This window comes from Gymnoscopelus braueri (genome assembly GCF_963280865.1).
Source record: "Gymnoscopelus braueri genome assembly, chromosome: 24".
In the NCBI taxonomy this organism is placed as follows: Eukaryota; Metazoa; Chordata; class Actinopteri; order Myctophiformes; family Myctophidae; genus Gymnoscopelus; species Gymnoscopelus braueri.
The window spans coordinates 33,492,554-33,519,577 of record NC_137626.1 but is presented as its reverse complement, the minus strand read 5'-3'; the positions used below and the strand labels follow the sequence as shown (position 1 = coordinate 33,519,577).

General features: G+C 42.0%; 1 protein-coding gene across 1 annotated transcript in view; it reads left to right on the top strand.

Moving 5' to 3' along the window:
- The window catches only part of LOC308080132 (beta-galactoside alpha-2,6-sialyltransferase 2-like), a 105,980-nt gene extending 83,393 nt beyond the window's left edge, over positions 1-22,587 (top strand). The window contains exons 7-8 of the mRNA XM_080421892.1: positions 1,581-1,755; positions 20,356-22,587. Of these exons, the coding sequence (XP_080278018.1) occupies positions 1,581-1,755; positions 20,356-20,615 (435 nt within the window). The 3' untranslated portion in view covers positions 20,616-22,587. The remainder of the gene's footprint in view (positions 1-1,580; positions 1,756-20,355) is intronic.
- The last annotated feature ends 4,437 nt before the right edge of the window (positions 22,588-27,024 follow it).

The window sequence follows — 27,024 nt, the reverse complement described above, 5'->3', positions numbered from 1 at the left end:
ACGCGTTGTGAGCTTGTAGATCGGCTATTTTCAAATAGCCTATGTATAAAATAGGGCTGAAGTGGTTAATGTTTTGTAATATAATAATTTATATCTGCAAAGTAACTGGTAACTAAAGTTTTCAAATAATTGTAGTGGAGTAAAAGTACAATATTTTCCTTTGAGATGTAGTGGAGTAGAAGTAAAAGTACAGAAAATTGGAAATACTCAAGTAAAGTACAAATACCTCTAAACTGTACTTAAGTAAATGTACTTAGTTACTTTGCACCACTGCTTATAGCAGGGAGAAAAAAAGATGGATTTTAATTACATTCTTATAATTTGTACACGTCACAGGTTTGTCGTCGTACAAGCTTCCATCATCATTTCGTTTTTGTCAGGTGGAAACCTCATAATGTCCAAAACTGTTACTTTTCAGGATTCAAATTCAAAAACGTCAAAAGTACCAGATCTACAAGCTTCAAGCTTTCGAGCTTGCAAATCTGCTACTTTTGATGCTTTTGTGTGACGCTGTAGTATGATCAAGTCGGGCGTTAATGTGCGGAAAAACACAAAAAGATAAGAGGTTTCTGCCCGACAGCAAAGAATGGAGAAGGACAGAAACAGGAACGCAGGTCAGATATGTCAATATGAGCAGCATAGAACGAGACATAATGGTGCTTGGTTAATAATAGTGGGTGGAATGAGGCGGTTAAAAATAGCAGCGGATGTAATATCACATAAGGTGCATGATTTAAAAGTAAACCATGGGCTGTGATTAAAAGACCATTTATTTTGTCTTCTGTCAGATCTAATCTCCTAATGCAGGGGTCTTCGGCAGGGGGTCCGGGAGGGGGGGGGGGGGGGGTCCTCAGAGTTACTACAGGGGGGGCCGCCAAATCCTTAATTGATAGCAACATCATTTAACTGTTCTGTGAGCTTGTAGATCTGCTATTTTCGGCAAGGAGGTTTGGTAGGAGGAAAAAAGAGCAGAGAAGTAGAGAGCCAATGGTCGAGTTTACTAAGTACTGTGGGTTAAATGTCTGAAAATACACATTAACATCAATCCAAAGATATTAATAGAAACGATAGTCTGTAAAATTAACAAAAACATTAATTTACACAACAAAAATGATAGTAGTGATGTGTCGGTCATGATCGATATGTTCAAAAGAACTCGTTCTTTGCCGTGAACGTGAACGAGCTCGTTCACTTTCTGAAACTGCTACGTTCACGCTAGCGTTCATGCCCCCATCCCCTCCCCCCGTACACAGGACGGGAGGTCGGGCTGTACGCGCGACGTGAAAAAAGAAACGCTCCCGCGATGGTGTTTTACTCTAAAAAATAGTGCTACTGAACGAGAATGTGAACGAATCCATTTGAACGAATCATTGCCGTGAACGTGCACGAAATCGTTCGTTCACTGAAATGACCGTTTTTTCCCACCACTAGATGATAGTGCTGTCAAACAAGTCTATCTATGAAATGTGTTGGGGGGGGGTCCCTGCTTCATCTCTCTCTTAGCTAAGGGGTCCTTGGCCTGAAAAATGTTGACCCCTGTACTTATGCTCTCCTCTCCTCTACCTCTCCTCTCCTCTCAGTGGTATGAGAACCCGGACTATGACCTCTTCACCCCGTACAGCGAGCGGCGGCGGCGGCGACCGGACCAGCCTTTCTACATCCTCCACCCGGCGTTCATCTGGGACCTGTGGGACGTGATCCAGGCCAACACGCAGGAGAGCATCCAGCCCAACCCGCCTTCCTCTGGATTCATCGGTAGGGTCCCTCCTCTCCTCTCCTCCGTCAGTGTTACCCTAGCCTGGGATCGATACCTTTTTCGGGTTTATGTAATAGGGCCATTGTAATAGGGCCTACCTAATGACTCTGATTGTGTACAAATGGAACCAAATGGACCGTAAGGGTCCATTTGGTTTATATTTATACACTCTCACTCTTTATACACTCTCAGTTATGGGGGGTCCTTGAAATTAAAAGGTTTGAGAACCACCGTGCTACACTAAATGGAACAGAGCTGTAATCAGTATTATTGGTAACACCTGTGAAGGAAGTAAGGAAGAGGCCCAATTTCTTTCCAACATGACTGCTGTGCACAGAGCCCGATATTTTACCCTAGAAACCACGCGACAGGACGTGCAATAACCCCAAGTTTGCAACTACTTTCGCCTGCGCCCTTCACCGGGTATGGTCTAGTCCAGTAGAACTAAGACAAGTCATTTTATGCTTGGTTGTGCGCGGGTGTTGCACTCCCGAAAATAGCCGATCTACAAACTCACAACGCAGACACATTGTGAGCTTGTAGATTGGCTATTTTCGGCACACAGCTAAGTATAAATCAGTCATTAGATGCCATCACGACCTGCCAAAATACATTTTTGTCTAAACTAAATCTAGACTAAAACTAAAACGTTTCAGATGAATAAAGTGAGTGAAAGAAGACTCAAATTAATTGTATTTTAAAGACTAGGATTATGACTCTCCCTCTCCCTCTCCTCTCCTCTCCTCTCCTCTCCTCTCCTCTCCTCTCCTCTCCTCTCCTCTCCTCTCCTCTCCTCCACCATTAAAACAAACACATCCGACGTGTTCAAAGCCTAATGTAGCAGATTAGCCGTGCCGGTAGCTGCCTCCACACTTAATTTAGTTGCGCGTATAAATCAGGCAAGGTTTCACTTTAAAACTATCAACAAATTACCTTGATTGAACCATATGGGGCGTGTGTGTGCCTGTGTGTGCCTGTGTGTGTGTGTGTGTGTGTGTGTGTGTGTGTTTTGCTATACTTGTGAGTGCTAGCTGTCCCCACAAGTATAGTAGAAAATTTTAAATGGACATTGTGAGGACCATCGCCGATAGAAGTGCGACAGGTTGTCAGCTTGTAGATCTGCTGTTATTCGGCATTTTTAAAAGCATCGCCCTATATATATAAAGATAGATAGATGTTACAGTGGTGGTGGAAGAAGTACTCAAAGGTTTTACTTAAGTAAAAGTATCAATACTGCAATGTAGAAGTACTCCGTTAGTAAAAACGACGCGTTGTGAGCTTGTAGATCGGCTATTTTCAAATAGCCTAGGTATAAAATAGGGCTGAAGTGGTTAATGTATGTTTTATAATGTAATCATTTATATCTGCAAAGTAACTAGTAACTAAAGTTTTCAAATAATTGTAGTGGAGTAAAAGTACAATATTTGCCTCTGAGATGTAGTGGAGTAGAAGTAAAAGTATAGACAATTGGAAATACTCCAGTAAAGTAAAAGTACCACAAAATTGTACTTAAGTACAGTACTTGAGTAATGTACTTAGTTACTTTACACCACTGGATTTTTGTTATAGTGTCCTGCACCACAAGATGCCCAGTCCGCACGGGCTTATAAAACACTCACACAATATACATACACCAAGATACACCACACACAGAATACATAAACATATTGATTGTCCAAGCTGTGGGTTACGGGTACATCGTCCTCCAACGCAACTGCCATACTTTCTCCATGAACTTTCCTAAAACATAAAAATGTTGATGTCCTCACAAGTGTGTGTGTGTGTGTGTGTGTGTGTGTGTGTGTGTGTGTGTGTGTGTGTGTGTGTGCGATGACTGGGCGTGCCTGAATATTTGCCGTCTCATTCTGTGGACTTTCACGATGCTCATTTAGAAGGCCTCCTGTCACAAATTTTGCAGTTAACCACAGAACTTCAATTTCACCCCCAACAATTGTAATCATGTGATTTTCATAATGTTGCTGATGTCTGAGGTGGGCGGGTCCTTGGGTACCTTCAGGATGCTCACTGACGTCGTAGAAAGTAGGTTTGTTTCACTGCCCCCATCCCTGTTTTTTTCTACAGGCAGGTCTTCGGGTGATTTTCACCCAACGTTAGTGATAGAAAAAATGGTCGCAATGGTCAGCTGATGCAATTAGACTGTGCCTTCACTGGACAAGGCTCACATGTCCCAGGAATGGGTGGACCAAAGGCAAAATGTTCCCAGCTCCATTACTATTATGTTTTGAATATTTTTTTTAACAATACCTGTTTGTTTTGTTTTTTTTTTCATGTTGAAATATTAAAGAGTACCTCAATTCGCCATTTATTGTTGTAATTCAATATATTTTGATGAGAAATATATTTTTATGGAATTTATTATATTGGGTAAAATATACCCAACGTTAGTGATGGTGTGACTATTTTCATCGTTAGTGTTCTAGGGTAAGACCTTGTTGCCCATTTTATGTTGAAGTTTCAGTCTAAAAACAGTGTCTCATCCGTTATTCTGACTAATTAATGAAGTGGTCATTCAAAGGCAGTTAGGTTGAGAACCACCGCGATTGGTTGACTGTATGAATTCAGTAATTAGGTTGAATTGTGGACCGTTTATGTCTAGGATTTATTGATAGAATGATATCTTTATTGATCGTGAAATGAAACATTATGTCACACAACCCACCATAATAAGGATAACGCCCCAAAAAAAGCTTAGTTTGTTTCTATTCCATTGCGGTATGAGGTGTGTATGAGGTCAGGAAGTGTGACGCTCTCGACTGCATGCATTTATAGAGTTCATGATGTGCTGATGTGTCCCTGGGCTCAATCGCAAAAGTTCTGCACCCAAATTAATTGGACTCTGGCGAATAACTGTGTAATTAGGTGGTTGCTTGGATTTAGTTCTGCTTAATTAGTTTGGCGTTCATCCTTTATTATTGGTCAGACTGGGGTCATAACCCACTAAAACCGGGACAGCGTCTGTGTCATTTTAGATTTTAGCATTGGCTGTTCAAAAATAGCAGATATACAAGCTTGTATGCAAGCTTGTACATCTGCTATTTTTGAACATTTGTGAAAAAAAAGTGTGAGAACTGCAGGTTTAGAAGGTGTTCGTAGAATCGGCCTCAGGTCTTAATGGGATAATTAATATCCACAACCCATTTAGAAGGAAATGAGCTAACAGCCTAGATGTCCGATGCAAGCTCATTTCCTGGCCAGGCTGGAGGTTATCTGCCTAATTCAAATCATTAAGAAAGAAAAAAAAACACTGGAATGAAAAGACTGTCGTGAAATTAAAACGAGAGCAAATGCTTTGTCATTAACAGTGGGGGAAAGTAACAAGTACATTTACCGTACTGTACTTAAAGGACGACTTAAACCCATTTTCAACCTACCTTCATGTCATTGGTCCTCACTAATGCTCATGATAATATGGTACCAATTGTGTCTACCCCGTCTCAGAGGACGGGTGTGGACAGTTCAGAAACATGCCTACCTATCCAAGCTAATAGAAACGGCAGGCTTTCTATTCCTGGAAAGTTAGCATGTTGGAAGCCATTGTTATTGCGTTAATACAAAAAACATACTGTCACTGGTAGGCTCGATTCTGAAGTTTCCACAGCCCTCCTATGAGACAGAGTGAGTAGAACAACATTGTACCATTTTTTTCATGAGCATTAGTGAGGACCAATTATGTGAAGATAGGTTGAAAATGGGTGAAGTGGTCCTTTAAGTACAACTCTGTAGTACTTTGTACTTGACGTTTTGCAAAACAACTAAATAATATACTTTATACGAAGCATTATTTCATAACCTTGAATCCTGAAGCATTAACAAAGTAACGTGAACAGCTGACGTTTGTTTGCATGGCTGGTAAATCCCAGCACTTTATTTCAAAACGTGTCCCACCAAACATTTAGAGACAACACCGTAAAAGCAGCATCCTGTCCTTTAACCACGCAAACCCCAAATACGTTGTCGATGGGGGGGGGGGGGTCCCCCCTGGGTTTGTACTTGACTAGGGCCGTAACCGGAGGAATCAGATCCAACATCGAGGAACAGGAATCGGTTCCATCACATTTTGAACCGTTTCTCAAACCGGTTTTGATCCATTTGGAACCCCCTATTCACAAGTTTCCCAAGGAGCTTACTGAGGAAAAGGGGGTGTTTTAATGTGGGGATCACTTCCTGTTGTCCCTAATTCAATTCATTTAAGGGATCAAATCAGTCAACAATAATGTGGGAACACAACCTGACAGAAATCAGAAAATGAGTCTGTCTCCCCTACAAGATCTTCCTCTACACAGCTGATTCAAATCACTTAACAAGCACCATGTAACCTCCATGCAGAGATTCAGGCGTCACAGCCAGTGTTGCCATGTCTGCTTATTACAAGCTTATTACCCGCAATATTGGTAGTTGTGGGTTGTGTTTTTTTCCGGCTTGTTTCTAAAGTGTAGTTGCTTATTTGGGCTTGCTTCCTAATGTTGTTTAAACCAGTGGTTCCCACATTTGTTCATGTCAAGGACCCCCAAATTAATATGTACAGTAATTTGAAACATTTTAACAACACAAATCTTGTATGGGGATACAAGATTTGTGTTGTTAAAATGTTTCAAAAATATAAAAATATATATTTTTGGAAAATAACAGATCTACAACCTTGCAACGTGTCGCTGTGAGCTTGTAGATCTGCTATTTTCAAATAGCCAATGTAAAGTGGTAAAACACAGCCGATTAGCTTATTTTTTAGCTTCTAATTTTCCCTCTACACCCCCCCCCCCCCTCTTTTTGCCAAATGTCCGCCTATTAGGACGTGCCTAGAATAGGGGCGCTATAGGGTTCATGTGGTTAATGACAAGCAATTTCGGTTTGGATACACACAGAATCACAAGCAAGTTGACGATATAAAAATATACACACATTTCATTCACACACACCATACTTCATATAATTGGTCCTCACTAATGCTCATGATAACATTGCAACGTTTTTGTCTACTCTGTCTATGTCTCAGAGGAGGGCTGTGGACAGTTCAGAAACCCGCCTACCAGTGACCATCGATGGGGAATCCAAGCAAATAAGAAACTGTTGGTTTTCTATTCCTGGAAAGTTATCATGCTATAGTGGAAGCCATTGTTCTCGCAAAAAAAATAAGTGAAATTTGTTTGCAAAAGAAAATAACCTGCCTAATCATGATGTCACTGGTAGGCGGGTTTCTGAAGTGTCCACCGCCCTCCTATGAGACACAGTACGAGTAAAAAAGTACCATTTTATGATTTATCATTATATGAAGATAGGTTGAAAATGGGTGAATTTGTCCTGTAAAAATAAATATCATGGTATTAGTTTTTTCTTTAAAACCTTGAAAAATGAGCTTTCATTTCTATGTCAGTTTCACTTCTCCAAGCCGCCGGAACACAATCAATTGATTGATCGTTAAAATGAACATGCTTTGAAAAATGCACTCGGCCCACCCTTCCATCTAACCACTTGTAGATCTGCAACATTAGATTTGTTTAATTTCAATCCCGAAAAGTAACAGTTTTGGATGAGGTTTCCACCCGACAGAGACAACTTCATTAACTGGGGGTCCCCCATCATAGTGCTGCTCTTGGTCCCCTCCTTAAAAACAAAACAAAAACATTATACGCCAAATCTCTTCGGTGACAATAGCCGATCAATGTAGCGCATTGTGAGCTTGTAGATCGGACGTTCCTCCTATTATGACACGACCAGAATGGGATGTGGTTAATATTCATGGGGCAAATGCTTGGTGGTTATGTGACAGCACATTATCCCATATATTGTTGCTGTCCGACGGAAACCTTGTATCTCCATATTTCATATTTCATGTTTGTTTGCTTCTTTTTTCTTTCTTTTTTTCGTAAATTAATTCCCTACAAAAGAGGGAACATTTCTCCTGTTTTTTTAAAGTGAATGTGTAACTGGTTGTCTGTCTGTGTGTTACCTTTTTTTTTTTTATTCATGTCCCACAAATAGGCTCTATGCACAGCAGCCATAGTGTGAAGAAATTCACAGGTGTTACCAATGATACTAATGAAGGCTCTGTTCCATTCTGGTCAAACAGAGTCAGGGTGCTGATATTGTGCATGTTGACACACTGGAAACACTTTGCTACACCAGTGGGTCTCAAAGTGTGGTCCAGGGACCCTCATGGTTCCTTGAGGGGGTTCCAATTGGTCCCTTACGGGTGTGTAACTCTGAGAGTGTACAAATGTGTACATTTGTACACTCTCAGAGTTATGGGGGTCGTGGAAATTAAAGTCTGAGAACTACTGTGCTACACTAAAGAGAACAGAGCCTTCATTAGTATCATTGGTAACACCTGTGAAGGAAGTGATACTATGGCTGCTGTGCATAGAGCCTATTGTTACATAATTAACCAGCGGACCCCCATTTGAAAATGTATACCAGGGAACCCCATAAGAGAAGACTTTTATGGCTAAAGCAGTGATTCTGAACCATTTTAATTTCAAGGAACCCAGTTTGATATGCATTAGGCCACAGACCCCCATTTGATGGCTTTTTTGGGACCCCTAATGTACACTGTGAAACCACAAATGTTCATTTAACTCTGAGTGTGTACAAATGTAACCAAAATGGACCCGTTAGCATGTGTACGCTCTCAGAGTTACAGACACATAAGGGTCCATTTTGGTTCCTAGTACTGTAACTATCAGACATTAGGCCAGGGACCCCCTGGAACCCCCTCAAGGACCCTCTGGGGGTCACCAGACCCTACTTTGAGAACCACTGCATTAGAACACACGTTTACTTTTCAGGATATGGAAGTGAAAAAAACATACAAGGTTTCCACCTGACAAGCGACGACATTCACAAAATGAACCTCGGAGAGACATTGTGGAGCCGACAATGAGACGCTTCTTTTGTGTTGTAAAATGAGACAGACGATGCCTTCACTTTTCCCAGGAATGGCCATTTTCCCTAATGTATTCACAAAAACTTTTCTACACTTTTTTCAATCTCATAAGGCTTCTTCTTGACCTGACATTGTCGTCCATGAAGGCAATTATCGTTGGAAGTGATAAAATCCCCCCCCCCCCCTCCCCTCCCCCCAAACCCCCAAATGCTGTGATCGGGTCATTCTGATCGAGGCCATTACCTTGTCGGATTGTCGGTGCTGATAATTGGATTTTCTTTTTCTTTTTTTTTACATTTCTTTGTCCAATTACGAACTGGATTCTGACATGTTATGAAATATTTAAACATCGCTGACATGCCAGTACTACAAATTAAAATGTTCACATTTAAATTTAAATAATAGAAACTTTCATTCCATTAATGTACAACTCTATGAACTTGCTGCAGACCCCCCCCCCCCCCCCCCTTCACAAGTGCGAAGTTCCTTCCTTAATCTCCATAATGCAGGGTGAAGACCATGCGTATCGTTTTGCTGTCGGGCAGAAACTTTGTATCTTCATTTTTCAACTTTTTTCGTAAATTAATGTCGTAACTTCAATGGTTCTCAAACTTTTTTGTGCCAAGGACCCCTAAATTCTATTTTATTTGGCCGCGGAGCCCCATTTGAAAATGTATTGTGCCAGGGACCCCTCAGAAGAGAAGATATAAAAAATGTTATTCAAAAATATCAGAATATTTTAGATATTTTTCAAATATTTTCACAAAGTGTCGCACTGTGAGCTTGTAGATCTGCTATTTTTGAATGGCCAACATAAATGGATAAAGTGGTTAAAATGATTGTGATGCTATGTTAACTACTCTTGCTGGGGACCCCTTGGAACCCCCCCCCCCCCCCCCCAGGACCCCTGGGGGTCGCCAGACCCCACTGCCCTACTTCGTTGCTTGGTTGAATACTTTATTAGTAACAAATGTAAACAGCACGAGGTACAGCCAGACATCATACGAGAGGCTCACGCAAAAGTAGTGAAAATAGCCGATCTACAAGCTCACAACGCGTCACGACGCGACGCGACATACAAGGTTTCCACCCGACAGCGACGATAATGAAGGCGCCGCATTGGCCACTAGGGGTCGTAGGTCCCATATTGGCAGGGGACACTTGCCATTATTACTCCACTGCAACAAACATGCCTGTGTCACATATACATTTTACTGTGTGTGTGTTTTGGTATGAAAACCCACGTTTTATTTATTTAACAAAGCATCCTGTTTCTCAGTGGTTCTCAACCTGTGGGTTGGGAGCCCCAGGGGGGTCCCCACATGATTTTTTTTTGGGGGGGATGACAGTGAAGTGACGATTTAACTCGTTGACTGCCAGAGTTAAACATCATCTATGGCTGCCCTTGCCAGCGATTCTGAGCGTTTTCACTAACCTTTGAAAAATTGTAGAATATTTTTCTTCTCAAAGATCCACCCGCCGATCACTTTAAGACCTTTTTAATACCTCAAAATAAAAGTGAAAAAGATTACTGCATCAAAAGTTATCAACAAACTATACTAGTTTGTTGAGTTCTACAGCGTTGCAAGGCGTTGTGAGCTTGTAGTTCTGCTATTTTCACAATATGTATATCTGTAGAACCGAGTCAAACTAAATGTAATGCCTCAACTCTTACATTCCCAAGTGCTTGTCAGGGTGAGAGGTCTCCAGTTCAAATTTGCCGAGTTATGATTTTAAAGATCCAGTGCAATGACATTTTCGGTCATTTAATGTTGAAGTTTCAGTCTGAAACGTCGTCTCAACCTGGTCTCAACCAATCAGAAGGTCCCATCCCTTCAGGCTATGGGACGTTGGAATCTCAATCCCTGCAGCCGTGTGCAACAGGGCTAGTGTTTGTTTACAAGTGACAGAGAGACGACCAGTTAAGCACGTTTGCTACTACGTGGCTTAGTTATTTCTAACCTATAATTGGCTTTTTAGGGACTTTTGATATTAAAATACACAAATGGGTTTTTGGCATCTAATGTTAGGTATGGCCATGACCACAGATATGCTCTAAAAGTGTGAAAAACATATTTCTTATTTGGATTCACATTTATTCATAAGGGTCCGCCTATATCATCGAGAAGTACTTTTGCGTTTGAGAGGAAAAGCAATTCAAATTCGCCTTTGATATAAGAATACACCCAAAAAATGTTCTTTTGGTGGAAAAAACGATTTTTCATTTCACCAAGTCAACCCATTTAGACCTGAGGCCCATTCTAAAAACGTCTTCTAAAGCCTGATCTAAGTTTTCTGAAAAACAGTTACCTTTCAGGCTTCAATTTAAAAAATGGCAAAAGTAGCAGGCACGTTTCGAGCTTGTGGATCTGCTACTTTTTGATGCTTTTGTGTATGGTCAAGTAGGGCGTTGATTTACGCAAAAAACACAACAAGTTAAAATACGGAGATAAGAGGTTTCTGCCCGACAGTCAACGATATATAGCAACAGCTAGTATGACACAGAGGTGTTCCCGGCTTGAAAGGTATAACAACAACAAGGTGTGTCCAGGTCTAAATGGGTTTATTGTGCGGAGACCTCTTGCTTCAGTAGACATAGTAACGTGGGGCATATACATGCATTGAGATTCATGGCTTTTGGCCATAACACATGGCTTCAATGAACAGCAGCAGCCAATGCCTGATCTGTATACCTATGTACGTTCATATATATATATATATAGGTTATATATATATATATATATATACACACACACATATAATCTATGGCGAAGACATAACAGACCAGCGACGGACGAACCATGCTTTGAACACCTTGCAATGCAAACAACATTCTTCCATGAACAGGTTATACACACAGTAGGAGTGCCATTCGTGAGGTCTTGCATCGTAAAATACCAAAGACGGCTTCAATAAGGGCCAGATCATCATGGCACAACACAGAGGTTTTGGGGTGATACCGCCCTTTTAATAAGGGCCAGAATCATGGCACAATACAGAGGTTTGGGGGTGACACCGCACATGTGCACTGCACTGACAATCTGGGATGATGACGCCAACATCTAAAGCAGTGGTTCTCAACCTTTTCAGGCCGCGACCCCCCCCCCCCCCCCCAAAATAATCACATTTGAACTGGGCACTCCCCAAATTATTCATATTTGAACTGGGGACCCCCCAAAATAATCACATTTGAACTGGGGACCCCCCAAAATAATTACATTTGAACTGGGGACCCCCCAAAATAATCATATCAAATAATCATATTTGAACTGGGGACCCCCCGCCCTGACAAGCACTTGGAATTGTAGGACATTTAGTTTGACTCGGCTCCACCGATAATTGTGAAAATAGCCGATTTATTTGGCCAATGTTTGACCAGTTTTTACAGTATAGTTTGTTGATTACGTTTGAGACAGTAATGGTCTCTTTTGATTCAGTAATGGTCTCCCCTGGGGGTCCTGACCCACAGGTTGAGAACCACTGGTCTAAAGGTCCTCTCACTTTGTGGCCATCATCCCGTTTTCTCAAATTAAACTCGTAAATAGTCACTTGGGTGAGTTTTCCATCGTTCTCTGGGTGATTCCCAATAGAGTCCATCGGTCGTCGTCAGAAAAGCCGTGCTTTCTAAAAAGGTCCGAAACAAGAGTTCTATAAGCCAGGGGTCTTCAACGTTTTCAGGCCAAGGACCCCCCTAGCTGAGTGAGAGATGAAGCTGGGACCCCCTCTATATTGTATAATATTGTGTTTCAGATTACACTTTTTTCGTTTTACTTGATCTGCTCTTTTTCGCTCTACACCAAACCTCTTTGCCAAAAAATAGCAGACCTACAAGCTCACAACGCCTCGCAGCACGAGGCGTTGTGAGCTTATAGGTCTGCTATATTTGGCTAAAGTTTTCCTCCGAAAAAGGGATGCCTAGGGTTCAAGTGGTTAAGGTAAAAACAAAAAAATCATATCACACAAAGATTTCGCAGACCCTCTGTAGTAACTCTGAGTACCTCTGGGGGTCCCGGACCCCCTGTTGAAGACCCCTGCTATAAGCGACAGTGAACATTTTTGACTGAATGATTGAATACTTTATTAACAGGTTTGTTAACAGTACAGGAAGTACAGTCAAAGGCTATGCTAAAAGGATAACACAAAAAGCCTGATTCCATTGTGGTCCATTGTACTCAATTTATCAGTGATGTAATGTCGGTGGAGTGTTCACACAGCTCTGTGTCTGGTCCGAGGCGTGCCATTGGCTGCTGGCATGTGAACAAATCTCGGCGATGCTGTTGCTTCTTTTTTTTTAACGACCTGTCCGAACGTACAGTAGGTGGCAGCAGAGAGCCGAGTGAGGTGTCCACTTTTAATGCCACTTAAGGCCTATTTTTTTACGTCATCGTGTGACAGTATGGCGTGGCGAATCTTTTACCGACCTACAAGCTCACAGCGCGCCACGACGCGTTGGGAGCCGGTAGGTTGGCTACTTTCGTACATTTGTTGTCAGTTTTCGTGCAATTTCCGCCTCTGATGGCGTTCCCGCAACAGGGACGCGAAAGTGGTTCAACATGAAATGACCGATAACCGAAAAGGGCGACGCGCCGCCACACTGCGATGAAAGGCCGAAACACGAGGGGAAGCCATCCTTTTTATAGTCCCGCCCCGCTCGCAGCGGCTAGCGCCTTCACGAGACGATATCCGGCAATTCCAGGCGCTGCTGCTCCGACAACTCCATCTTGTCAGACAACTCCGAATGCTCGGGACTGATGCACTCCTTGTTGGTGGCCTCGCTGTGCTCGTAGCAGAGTGGCGAGTGCGGCGGCGAGTGCGGTGGCGAGTGCGGCGGCGGCGGCGGCGCTTGTTCGCCGGTGGTGGCCCCGCCCGCCCCCGGGGCCTTGCCGCCGTGCGCTGCCGGCCGCTTGTTGAGCTGGATGACGGTGGTCTTGGAGGCCACGGAGTGGCCGTTCTCCGCCGACGGATGCTTGCAGTGGAACAGGATGAGGAAGCAGCGGTAGAACTGAGAGTGCAGAGAGAGAGAGAGAGAGAGGGGGGGGGGAGGGGGGGTAGAGAGAGAGAGGAGGGAGGGAGAGAGAGAGAGGGGGGAGAGAGAGAGCGGAGGGAGAGAGAAAGGGGGGAGGGAGGTAGAGATGGGTGTAATAACAGTTAGTGTACATTCACCACTCATGGTGAATTCTTCGTCATACTACACATTATACAACAGGTAGTTCCGACCAAGCAATCTGATTGGTTGAAATAGCTTTCTAGCCGTGCTTCAAACCAGCATCATATCACGGGCCTAATCACATTAAATAAATCAGTCCGCACCTGATTAGACCATATATGACACAGCTGTGCTGTGACTGTCCCACGGTAGGAAAACAAACAGACAGTACCCACCGCCGCCACCGGGCGGAGAACAAACAGCTACGCAAGATGGACTATGTTGTTAATTTTGACTTATTTGGTGGACTTACTGTTGATCAATGGTTAGAAGAGAGCACACTAAATCGCCTAAAATCCTATAATAAAAGGAATAACTGGAAAAAAGTGTGCTTTATTTCAATGGTAACATCCATACTGTATAAATATCCTCCTGTGTTAAAGTAAAATTACTCCCATTTCGTTAACAGTCCAGTGTATGTTATACTTTATCGTACGAAGGTATCGCACGGCAAAAATAGCCGATCTACAAGTTCACAAGGCATCGCCATCTTGACGCGTTGTGAGCTTGTAGATCAGTTATTTTGGCCACGTAACACGATCGTACGACGGAGCATATAGCCTACTGGAATCAGCTGTGTTGATGAGACGAGAGTCAGAGAGACAGAGTGCTGCGCTGCCACAGGGACTATTTTGTCTCAGTCAAATAAACTCTTCTCTTTACAGGGAAACGGATAAGCGAATTTTTTTTATTATGAATTGCCCCACAATATCAATACATTTGGATGTGTTTTGTTGGTAACTGTTGTATAATCGCAATATTACACTCGATGGTGTGCTTTACCTTACATTATTAGCACTTCTGTGATCGCGGCGGAACTCGGCTGCGCCTCGTTCCTGACCGCATCACAGGCGTGCTAATAATGACGGTAAAGCACACCCTCTCGTGTAATATTGCTTAATTAAACACAGGGTTTCCATACATTAGAGTAGCCTGGAAACCAGACAAATCTGCAAGTGCAAAAATAAAAAAATATTCCTCTGCAGATTTGGTCTGGCACCGCTCGGTTGTGATTGGATTTCCCTGCCCCCGAAGTTGTGGGGCACCAATCAGGACACAGTAGGCAAATATGGGGGAGGGCTTATCACCGGCATTTCTTTTATGCGCCCCTTGGAAATGCAGGTTCCACACAGAGATTACAGACTAATGCCGTGTTCACACCGAAGGAAGCTGGACAAAAAGCAGAAATCCATTTGGATTAGCGTTATTTGATCAAACTGGGCGTGTCCAAGTACCTGTCACTCAAGTCTCCCCGGTCTCCCTGCTGCTGTCTCGCCGCAGAGATGACAGGCAGCGGGAGCCCCGGTGCCATCACTGCCGTGGTCTTCTCCTCTGCCCGGGGAGAGGGCTCGCAGGATTGCTATACATTATATATACATATATATACATTATTTCATGGTTTGATGCTTCGCTATACTGGAGCGACATTATTATATATATTTATTATATATTATGTATAGGGACCGTGGCATGCCGTCTCCCCAGCTGACAGACACGCACGCACGCACGCACACACACACACACACACACACACACACACACACGTGCCGTGCTGCGGCGGGGAGATCTCCACTTGCTCGCCGAGAGCAGAGCAGGTCAGAGTGCTCTGTTGTGATTTGTCGGTGTCTCGGTGATAAAGGTTATTATACATTTGTGACAGTATGTAATAACTCTTAATATTAGTTTTGTGTGGGTGTTTGTGTGGGTGTGTGTAGTCCACTTCAGCCTCCGGTGTTCATCTACCCCGCTCCACCCGGTGAGAACCGGGCAAGGGGGCCCACGGCGGACCGCGTGACAGTCCGCCCCCAGCGGGCTCTCCTCTCCCCCGGGTGAGCTGGTGGAGAGAGGGGGGCCTCACGGAACATAACCAGTTTTAACTGCTTTCACGACTTGTTGGTCACATATCCTTTTATTTCAGACCATAAATATGCCATGTTCTTGCCAAATCACCATTAATATTACATATACAGACGTTATTTTAAAAATCAGATTTTTCTTTCGGAAACCCCATCTCCGTGTCTGCTGCGAGACAAGAGTTGCCTCTTTTTTTTTGGCTGAATGAGCTAGTCCCCGCCTACTCAGATCATGCTGTGCTCTGATTGGCTAGAATTGAGCTTTAAAAAGCTGACGTCTCGAAAGGCAAAAAAAAGCAGCTTCAAGGATGAGGTCTGGGGAGAAAAAAAGCACGCTTTTCTATTTACGCTTTTAAAATATCATGGAAAATTTTAAAAGCTGATTTGCATAGAGATAACATTGAAAATAAAAGCTGATTCATTGTTCAGCTTCCCGTTGGTGTGAACACAGCATTATATCTACGCAGTGATATTAACACTACACTACAGCAGTGGTTCTCAAACTTTTTTCATGTCAAGGACCCTCAAAATGATATATTTGGCCACAGACCCCCCCGTCTGAAAAGGTTTTATGCAGGGACCCCCCCAGAATAGTAGATTTCTGTTAAACAGTCCAAAATGATTCAACATTTTCCAAACTCGCAGCTTGTGGGCTTGTAGATCTGCTATATTTTAATGGCCAACGTATAAATGGATAAAGTGGTTAAAATTATTGCGATGCTAGAGAGAGAGAAAGAGAGAGAGAGAGGGAGAGGGGGGGAGATGGGCATATTCACTACTGAAGCTGTATTCTTCATCATACTGCAGTGTCTCACAAAAGTAGCACACACAGCCGATCTACAAGCAAAAAAATCAAGCTTTTGTAGATTCTTTCTATTAGCTGTTCATACTATCTTGGAATTTGACTTCTGGGAATTGTAGTCATAGCTAGATGGCTGTAATGACCAGTTAGCTATCACTGGTGTCGCCCCAAGTACCTCAAAAATTGTACAGTATCTTGAGTAAATGTACTTTGTTACTTTTAACCACTGGTAATATTCGCGTTCGCATTCTGAAAGAGTTTGATTTTTGCTTGATGGAAAATATGTAAATTTGGCATCACCGTCATAAATCACAATGTAAGGCTGCAAACAAAGCAAATAGTGCGCGTTTGGGCAGTCGCGGGATTGTGGTGCGAGGCACCGCGGCGTGTTCTGAGCGTGTTCTGAAGACAACACAAAGCAATCAACAACAAAGCAGCACGGGGTAGCGCACAGAGCGCACGCACACACACACACACACACACACACACACACACACACACACACACACACACACACACACACACACACACACACACACACACACACACACACACACACACGGTGAGACGGTTTAGCGTCTGAACAGTATGGGCGGCTAAACATTTAGAGTTATTGCACAATACAACTACAATGGCTGTGGTTTGTTCATTGATCTAGACAGCGTTATCAGGCACAGCTATTATTTTTTATTTATACTTTGAAAGACATTTAGAATAATGAAAATAGCTGATCTACAAGCTCACTGTGAGCTTGTAGATCGGCTTTTTTTTTTAATAGACAAAATATAACAGAGCTTAGGTTGTTAATGTATGTTTTGTAATAATAATAATAATAATCTATAAAGTCCAGTAATTGCAGTGGAGTAAAATTATAATATTTACCTCTGAGATGATACTAGTGAAAGTAAAAAGCACCTCAAAACTGTACTTGAGTACATTACTTGAGTAAATGAAGTTAGGTACTTTCCACTACTGTATTTTCGTTTTTACATACAATTAAAAATGTTTCCTTCCAGACACCTGCACAATTAGACAGATTATGCAACATGATAATAATTATTAACCGGCAGCACTGCGGCTATGAATACCAGCACATCTGTAGATGTAAGATCATCCGTATATTTCATTATGTCTGCCGCAGATCGAGCCATTGTGACATCTGTTGTTTGTTCATTATATTCACATATATAATATAAGGGGGGAGGTCAGCTTCCCACACGTACTGTGGAGAGCAATCATTTGCCAGAGAGACAGACGCGCTGCATAGGAAGACTTCAGTGGGTTATATAGAGCAGTGGGGGTCCAGGGGGGTTTTCTCACTCAACAGTAAACAAACCAACATACAGTATAAGTGTATAGGGTTTCTGCACATGTCTGAAAAGACAATTTAATGACTTTTAATACCTAAGCAAATTCAGCCCTGCCTGTGACCACCATGACATACAGAGGAATGAATTGAATAGTCTGCAAGCTTTGTGAATAAAGGGAGGAGAGTCATTCAGTAGCTTATTATTGTCCTCCTGGTCATACGTGTGTCTTTAGTTGCCTTCTAAATGTAACAGTACTCATTTCAAGGACAGAGCAAAACTCTCCCAAGCATGCTGGTTGACTCTCAGTAACTTAAAGGAGTAGTTCACCCCCAAAAAATGACTTATTTTCAATCAATTACTCACATCAAGGCTTCATGGGATTGAAGAATAATAATTGATAGAACATATAAGTCATTTTGGTGAACTACTAAGTACATGAACTTGAGTACTGTACTACAATGTTTTGGTATTTTTACTTTTACGCCAGCAAAATGTGTTAACATAGCATCAAAATCTATTCAATTTTTGAATATATTTTTTTTTACAATTTAACAACCCAAATCTTGTATGGGGATCCCAGGCCCAAAATATTTTCAGATGGTCTGTGGGCCGAATACATATTAATATGGGGGAGGTCCTTGACATGAAAATATTTGAGAACCAACTGCCTTTACAGGTCTACAATTATCACGTCCTCAAAAGAAGGAAGGTGGCAACAATTACAAGCCGCCAAATCAATCCTGTTTAAGTCAATAGGCCACATTTCCTTCTCTGGTAGGCCCGCTCGTTACCTGACATGAATTGCAAGTGGTGGATTGATTTTAACCCATTAAGACCGGGAACGCATCTGTGTCATTTCTTTGGGCTACTAAAAAGAAATAGCAGATACACAAGCTCATAGCGCGGCACCGAGTGCCGCGCTATGAGCTATGAGCTATGAGCTATTTTTTGGGGGGGGAAATTGTGAAAATGTGTGCAAATCTTTGAATATATATATTTTTAACTCAAATCTTTGCTTCTGGGGGTCCCTGGAGCGAAATATTTTCAGATGGGGGTCCGCGGCCAAATACATATCATTTTGGGAGGTCCTTTACATGAAAAAGTTTGAGCACCACTGATATTATTACAATATGTTTTTTTCAAAAAACTGAAATTTGTAGAATCCTCAGAAGCAATACGATTTGAGTTACAAATGTTCGCTTTGAAAAATACATATATTCAAAGATTTGCACACATTTTCAAGATTTTCAAAAAATAGCAGATCTACAAGCTCATATATATATTTTTGAATAGTCAATGGAATCTAAAAATTACACACAGATGCTATCCGCGGTCTTAATGGGTTAAGTGTACATGCCTGTCCATTTGCATTCATGACGGCTGGCCAGGGGCGAGCGTGGAAATGTCAAAACAAGCCATACTTTTGACAGTTGTATAGTTGGCAGGTTTACGATATAACAGTTGCTGTCGGGGAGAAATTTGTAGCTCCATATTTCAGCATTTTAACGTTTTGTTGTAAATTAACTTAATCGTCCAAGAGTTGTCGCACAAAAGTTGTGAAAATAGCAGCTCCACAAGCTCAGGTGCGAGGCGTTGTGAGCTTGTAGATCGGCTATTTTCACAATTTTATCTTTGAAAATATATAAAAAAAAGGAACACTTTTGGACATACAAGGTTTCCACCGGAGAACAACGGTATATAAATATTTTCTAGGATCCAGCAACTTGCACTGAAATGTGAATATTTGGACCTTCCGGCAGCTTCCGGGGTTTACTTATTCTATAAAGTGTCGTGGCAGTGGGAGACTGAATTCATCCATGTATGTGAGCATGTTAGCGCTGCAACTATCAATTATGTATTACTTTTTCTTTTAATCAAATAATCATAACTCCTTCCGTGGAGTTCGCCGAGGGAGTGCGTTGTTTGCATCTCTGGGGGCAAGCTGGTAGGGGATGAAATGATCCAATTATATTTTGAGGACGGCCATGTTTTTTAGGTCCGTTTTCAATTTGGATGGGGAAGTCAAGAAGTTTCATGGCTGTTGGTAGGGCATTCCACATTTTGGTTAATAAAGACCCCAGGGGTCTTTGACAGGGTTCCAGGGGGTCCCCAGCTAAAGTAGTTAAAATAGCCTCACAATCATTTTAACCACTTTATCAATTTATACGTTGGGCTATTAAAAAATAGCAGATATACAAGCTCACAGCGCGTCACTTCGTTCCGCGCTGCGAGCTTGTATATCTGCTATCTTTTATCTTTTTTTTTTAAACATTGAAAATGTTTAAAAATGTATAATTTTAACACAAATCTTAATCTTCTCTCCTGGGGGTCCCTGGCACAAAACATTTTCAGATGGGGGTCCGCGGCCATATATATATATATATGTGTATATATACTAAATAAAGTATGAGAACTACTGATTTAGAAGGTATAGAATCGGCCTCAGGTCTTAATCAGTTAAAATGACATTATAAAATGGCCTTTCCTAAAAATTGTGTTTGTGTGTGTTCTGATTCTTCTACCCCAGGCATCCTGCTGATGATGTCTCTGTGCAGGGAGGTGGACGTGTACGAGTACATCCCGTCGGTGCGTCAGACGGACCTGTGCCACTACCACGAGCACTACTACGACGCGGCGTGCACGCTGGGAGCCTACCACCCGCTGCTCTACGAGAAGCTGCTGGTGCAGCGCATGATGAGCGCTGCGCCCGAGCGCGACCTCAAGAGGAAGGGGAAGGTCACCCTGCGCGGCTTCGGTGCCGTGGACTGCTCAGCCGACGACCCCTGAGGGTTTTTCTTAAAAAAAAATCTGGTTGGCTGTCTTTTTTTGGACGATTTCCGTTTTGGATCTCGGCGCGTTCTGCTGCGTCGACGGCAAAGATCCGTGTAATACGAAGGGTTATAACCCGGAAACCCGCCTCTGTATAACTGAAACTTTCAAGAAAACCTGTGAAGTTTTACGTTTTACGTTAAGGGACGACAATAAAGAAAAAAAAATTTCTTCTTCTCCGATCTACAAGCTTGTAGTGAGCTTGTTAGATTACGTACTTTTTGCAACGTTTGGAGAAAAAACATTACGTGGAAGTGAAAGTTCCAGGACGATTCCTTTGGATCGCCACAGCCATGGCGAGGGAGGTCGGGATTATATCACGTTGTCAAAAGAGGAAGTTGGCAGCGATTATACGAGCCTGTTACTGACCACATCTGAAAGGGTTGCCCTGACAAACAGTTCACATCAAAATGAAGAGGATTGCACTCAGAAAAAAACGAAACAAAAACAACTTCCATTATGCCTCGAGATCACGGAAATTGATTCAGCGTATCCAGCCTTCATCAGTGTGAACTATTATCAACAAGCCGGGTCAATTCTGTTCAAGTCAATAGGCCGCCTTCCTTCCTCTCTAGTAGCTGTAGCTCGTGACGTGTGCAGACATGAATTACAAGTGGCGGATTGATTTTTTAAGTTTACATGCTTAACCTTGACCTTTTCTATTCATGACGTGCAGAGGGTTGCGTTGTGTCAAAAGGAATGATAGTGACAATTAGGGTTATAGGGTCTGAAGACCCTAAGCCACTTGTTTGTGACTCCACTTGTTTGGTGCTGACCGCTGGGTCCGAGCCCAATATCTTCCTCCGTTAACATTCTTTGCTCTTTGTCTGTGACCCAATCAGCACCGTTTTGGGAACCTTAATGACCCAACAGAACGTCTCCGATGGCAGCTGATGGTGGAAGAACCAGGACTTAATGTACAGTATCTTTAGCGGTGGTGGACAATGTAGTCAACCCCAGTGCTTGAGTCACAGTATAGATGTACTGTTGGTCAAATATGACTCGACTACAAGTGAAAGTTGCTCAGATCGACTATTTTCACTATATTTCAAATGGAGCTTAAAGGAGAAATTCACCCATTTTCAACCGTATCTTCATATGTTTGGTCCTCACTCATGCTCATTTTAAGATGGCACCATTCTGGCTATTGTCACAACCTGCAAATAAGCTAGTATTCTGGCTACATTTTGATAGTTTAGGCTTAACCCTTCCCAAAGCATAATATGTCTAAATACCCCAGATAGAGTGTAACTGTGTAGACAAACAGTACATGCTGTACAGTAGGGTTACTGTACAGCAGTGGTCCTTGAAGGGGTTCCAGGGGGTCCCCCAGCAAAACGTGTTAATATAGCATCACAGTCTGTTTAACCATTTTACCCCTATTTTACAATTTGACTATTCAAATTTTTTTGTTGTGAGCTCGTAGATGTGCAATGTTTTCAAAGATATATATATTTTTAAGAGATGTGAAAGACATGTAAAACATTTCAAGCTCACAAGCTTGTCGATCGGCCATTTTCAGAGAAGGCTTTCCCACACAAATAACAGAAAACTGAAAATACAGTAGTACAGAGCCCTGGGGGACTCCGCTCAACCATATGGGTTTTAAGTGGTTAAAACCTGGTGCCCTCACACTAACTGACACGTGTGTGTGTGTGTGTGTGTGTGTGTGTGTGTGTGTGTGTGTGTGTGTGTGTGTGTGTGTGTGTGTGTGTGTGTGTGTGTGTGTGTGTGTGTGTGTGTGTGTGTGTGTGTGTGTGTGTGTGTGTGTGTGTGTGTGTGTGTGTGTGTGTGAGTGAGATACCTTCCCTCTGGACACGAGCACATGTATACCTTCCCCCCCAGATTGACAGCTCTGTTTCTTGTGCATCAACTCCTCGGGGTCCGTGACCCGCAGCGCTAGACTGACGGCTTTCTAACAAGCACTTAATAAAAATATGCCCCCCCCATCATCATCAGACCCCCCCCCCCCCCCCCCCATATGTCAGTACCACTGAGAATTCAGCGCTTCTTCTGCCCAGCTTACAAAAACAGTCTAAATCGGTAGTTCTCAAAAGAATGTTCTGACAAGGACCCCCAAATTGATATGTATATTTGGCCGCGGACCCCCCCCCATCTGAAAATGTTTTGTGTGCCAGGGACCCCCCCCCCCTCCCCCCTCCCTCCAGAAGAGAAGATATGTCTAAAGAAAATAAAAAAATGTTCATAAATAGAAAATGTTCAAGCTCTGAAAAAATAATATGTTGCTATATTTATATAGCTAAAATCTAAAATGACACAGATGCTTTCCCGGTTTTAATGGGTTAAGTAAAAGTATCAATATCACAACATATACATACTCTGTTACAAGTAAAAGGCCTGTATTCAGACTTTCACTTGAGTAAAAGTATTGAGGTATTGACATCAAAATATACTTTACTTTTACCAAAGTAAAATAACTCAAATGCCGAAGTTATAAAATAGTACTTAATCAAAATCTGCAAAGCAACTCGTAATGAATAACTGTAGAAGAGGAGAACGTACAATATTTGCCTGTGAGATGTAGACTAGTGGAGTAGAAGTAGACCTAACGTATTGAAAAACGGGGAAATACTCACATAAAGTAAAAGTACCTTAAAACTCTACTTTTTTTTATGAAGAAAATGAAAATGTGTCTAATCTGTATGGTAGACTATGTTAATACAATATAATACAATTGGGGTGGTTGTATTTGGTCTCCCTGCTCTTCTATTGAGACATTTAGATCATGTCAAAGGTCATGTCTCACTTAGACACAGGATCTGACACGAATTTTGACCTGATGGTCAAGATTCAATTTATCCCCTGAGCAAGCAGGCCGGCTCTATTTGCTCAACGGTAAACATTTCAGCACTTGCACAGGAAACCGGGTTACAAATCTGGGGTAGAAGAGGAAAGGTACATAGTGCCAGCAAGTACGGCACTTGAGTAAATGTACTTATTTGCTAACCACTGTATAAAATGGTGAAGAATAATAATAATAAAATACTGCCATTCTCCTGGACTCTCAGTCTAAATATCGTTGCTGTCGGATGGAAATGTCATTATGTCCAAATATGTGTGACACTGTAGTATGACGAAGTAGGGCAAAACAAATGCAGATAAGAGGCTTACAATTTGGAGATATGAGGTTTTTATTTGACGGCAGCACATTGGTGCAATGTGTAAATACCGGCTTTCAATTTGGGTAAATCGACACTGTGGGGTGGAAACTTTATGTCCAAAACTGTTACTTTTCAGAAGAAAAAAAAACCCGTTTTCCAATGGATCCAATGTGATTCTTATTTTGTCACAAGTTATTGTTAATACTTTTCATTGGTTCAATATTTATAAAACCGACAGACACACTTAGCTACTTTAACTTAGATTTTTCTTTTTTTTTAATAGACGAAAATGGCAGATAATGCGTTGCAGCGCGTTCTGACCTTACAGATCTGCTAGAAGAAGAAAAAAACAACAACATTGAAAGTTGAAATATAGACATACAGGGTTTCTGCCCCAAAGCAAAGAAATGCAGCTATTAACCCCTTAAAACCCCACAATCCGTATTGTGGGGAAAGCTTTCGCTGGAAAATAGCAGATCGACAAGCTCGCAACGTGTCGCGCTGCGACGCGTTGCGAGCTGGTCGATCGGCTATTTTTCAGCAGAAGCCTTCCCTGAGGGACTCCGGTCAACCATAATAGAGGGTTTAAGTGGTTAATAGTGTTGGGAGGCCCACTGGCCTCTGGCAGAGATAATGGACTTGGGTCTCGTGCCAAATGCAATGCTGTGTGAATGAATGACGTCTCTGCTGCTGCTTTTGTGTTTGTACAGAACGCTAACCACCATGCTTCCACTAAAAACATTACACGTACAATGTGTCTGCAGGAAAAGCACGCTTTTCTGCACAACGCTTTGTTTACTTTTTTTTTTTTTTTTTTTTTGATGTGTTTGAATATTCCAAGTGACAGGAAAAGCCTCTCGATACATAAATAACGTAAACAAAAATCGTAACGCTATGCTTTTAGGCCGTGATACATTTCAGCGCGTTGTGAAGCAGTGGTTCTCGAACTTTTTCACGTCAAGGACCCCCACATTAATATGTATTTGGCCATGAATCTTTCATTTTGTGAAAATAGCAGATCTTATATTAACCCCCCCCCCCCCCCAAGGACCCCTGGGGTCCCCGGACCCCAACTTGAGAACCACTGTTGTAGACAATAATGAGCCAAGTCTGCGTCCTTATCATGAATGTATGTATGGTATGTATGGTATGTATGTATAAATATACGTACGTAAGTTATGTATGTGTATTGAGTTATGTATGTGTATTGAGTTATGTATGTGTATTGAGTTATGTATGTGTATTGAGTTGTAGCGCGCGCACAAGAAGACAGCAATATAAATGTCATTGTTCCTGACCGTGTAGAAAGCCTGCCACGTTAAGCACAGGCTTTCTTTCTTTAGGCACTCCAAGAAACTGCTTGTTTTTGCCTCCCTTGTCCCCCTTTTTTTTACTGTTTATTTTCTATAGACTCATTTGCACTGATAATGTTTCCATTTTCTGTATAGAATTTGTAACTTTGTTCATTGTTTTCTACTTGGACTTAATAATAAAAAAGTACTAGCTTGTAAGCTGTGGAGTTTGACTGAGTTTTGTGTGTACGGTAATATTCAGCTCTGTGTCATATTCAGTACTGCAGTTGTTCTCAAACTCGTATCAAGGACCCCCAAATTGATACATTAAGTGCTAGGGACCCCCATAGGAGAAGATCTCAATTATGTAAAAAGAAATGGTACTTAAAGGGATAGTTCACCACCAAAATGTTTTTTTTTATTATTGATTAGTCACCCAATGGAGACTTGAATTCATGGATATTTTTTTGTTTTTGTCGCATTCCTAGGCCAATAATGATGACCGGCAGCGGTTCCGGTAGGAGACGCAAAGAGTCTCCTTTGTGTCTCCTACCGGAAGTGCTGCCTACCGGTCCGTTGGTCATCAAATTATTGGCTTAGGAATGCGACAAAAACAAAAAAATATTTATGAATTCAAGTCTCCATTGGGTGACTAATAGATAAATATATATATATTTTTTGTGAACTATCCCTTTAAGGCCTGTACGCATACACTATTTTAAGCCCGTGTCGGGCGCGATTATGAACGTCGGGTGCGCGTGCCCGCAGTTTTTCATCTTGTAGTGTGACATCAAAAGACCAATATTCGGCCTCTGTGACGCCCACGACAACACGTCATTAATATTAAACGTGTTGATTTTTTTTTTTCTCGCCTAGTGTGACATATCCTATGACCCTTTCATTGCTTTGATCCATTATTACCATAGAATCTCCAGTCCAGTGTGCTGCTGCGCTCTCCAGTGCGCACAACCCATGCAAAATGTGCATGGCATTCATATTATAAACTTTATTACATAACCTACCAAATCATTATGATTAAGTAATTCATTTATAATGCCACATCTTAAAGGTTTAATGACATTCACTTTTACACCACATTCAAAGTCTTTGTCCTGGTCCTTCAAAAGTGTACAAAAAGTTTTAAGTGAAAATTCCATTCCAGTGATCAATGGCAGGTGTTTTTCTCTCACATTTCTAAAGCCTTTTCAACTGCAATGAAAAAAGAAATATTTGCCTGCGGGTGTCGCTGGTGAGGGATTTTGCCTGTCAATCATCGCCTCTGCTCCGCCCCCCCCAAAGGAAAGGGGAGGGGAGGGGAGGGGCGAGGAGGAGAGTGGGCGGGATTATTCGACAGTGACCTCACTGTCGAAGGGCCAAGCTCAGATTACTTTTCAGCCTAATTATTCAGAAAACCCCAGACCACAGAAAATCCACTGAATGTTTTAAGTTCAGGTTTTTTGGGTGTAATTGAGGTCATAAAACCCCAAATAAAACATTGAAAATAAAAAAAGTGAAAATGAATGTCATGATACCTTTAAGGCAGGAGTAAATATTAAGAGTGTATAAAAGCCATTTAAATGTTTATACTATTGGAATCTTACACACCTGCTCCCAAATAATTAATTACATCATTCCTGTGCCCTGCGCAATATGTAGGTCAAATCAATTAGGCTGTCACCCCAGAGCAAAAAGCTGACCAGCTCCCTCCCATTAAAGTTTAAACCATAACATGACATGTAGTATGGATCTTCAGCCAAACAATTGTGATTGAAAACGTAGGCCTATTCATTCTTCATGTCCTCACCTCAAAGTAAACGCTGGATTATTTCTTCAAATAGACCGGATCACAGGGACAGCGGGCAGTACGAGGTAACATGGGCAATTGACATCTAGATGTTTATATTGGATGAGATTTCTCCATCGCAACGCAAGTAATCCAAACTATACTGCTCA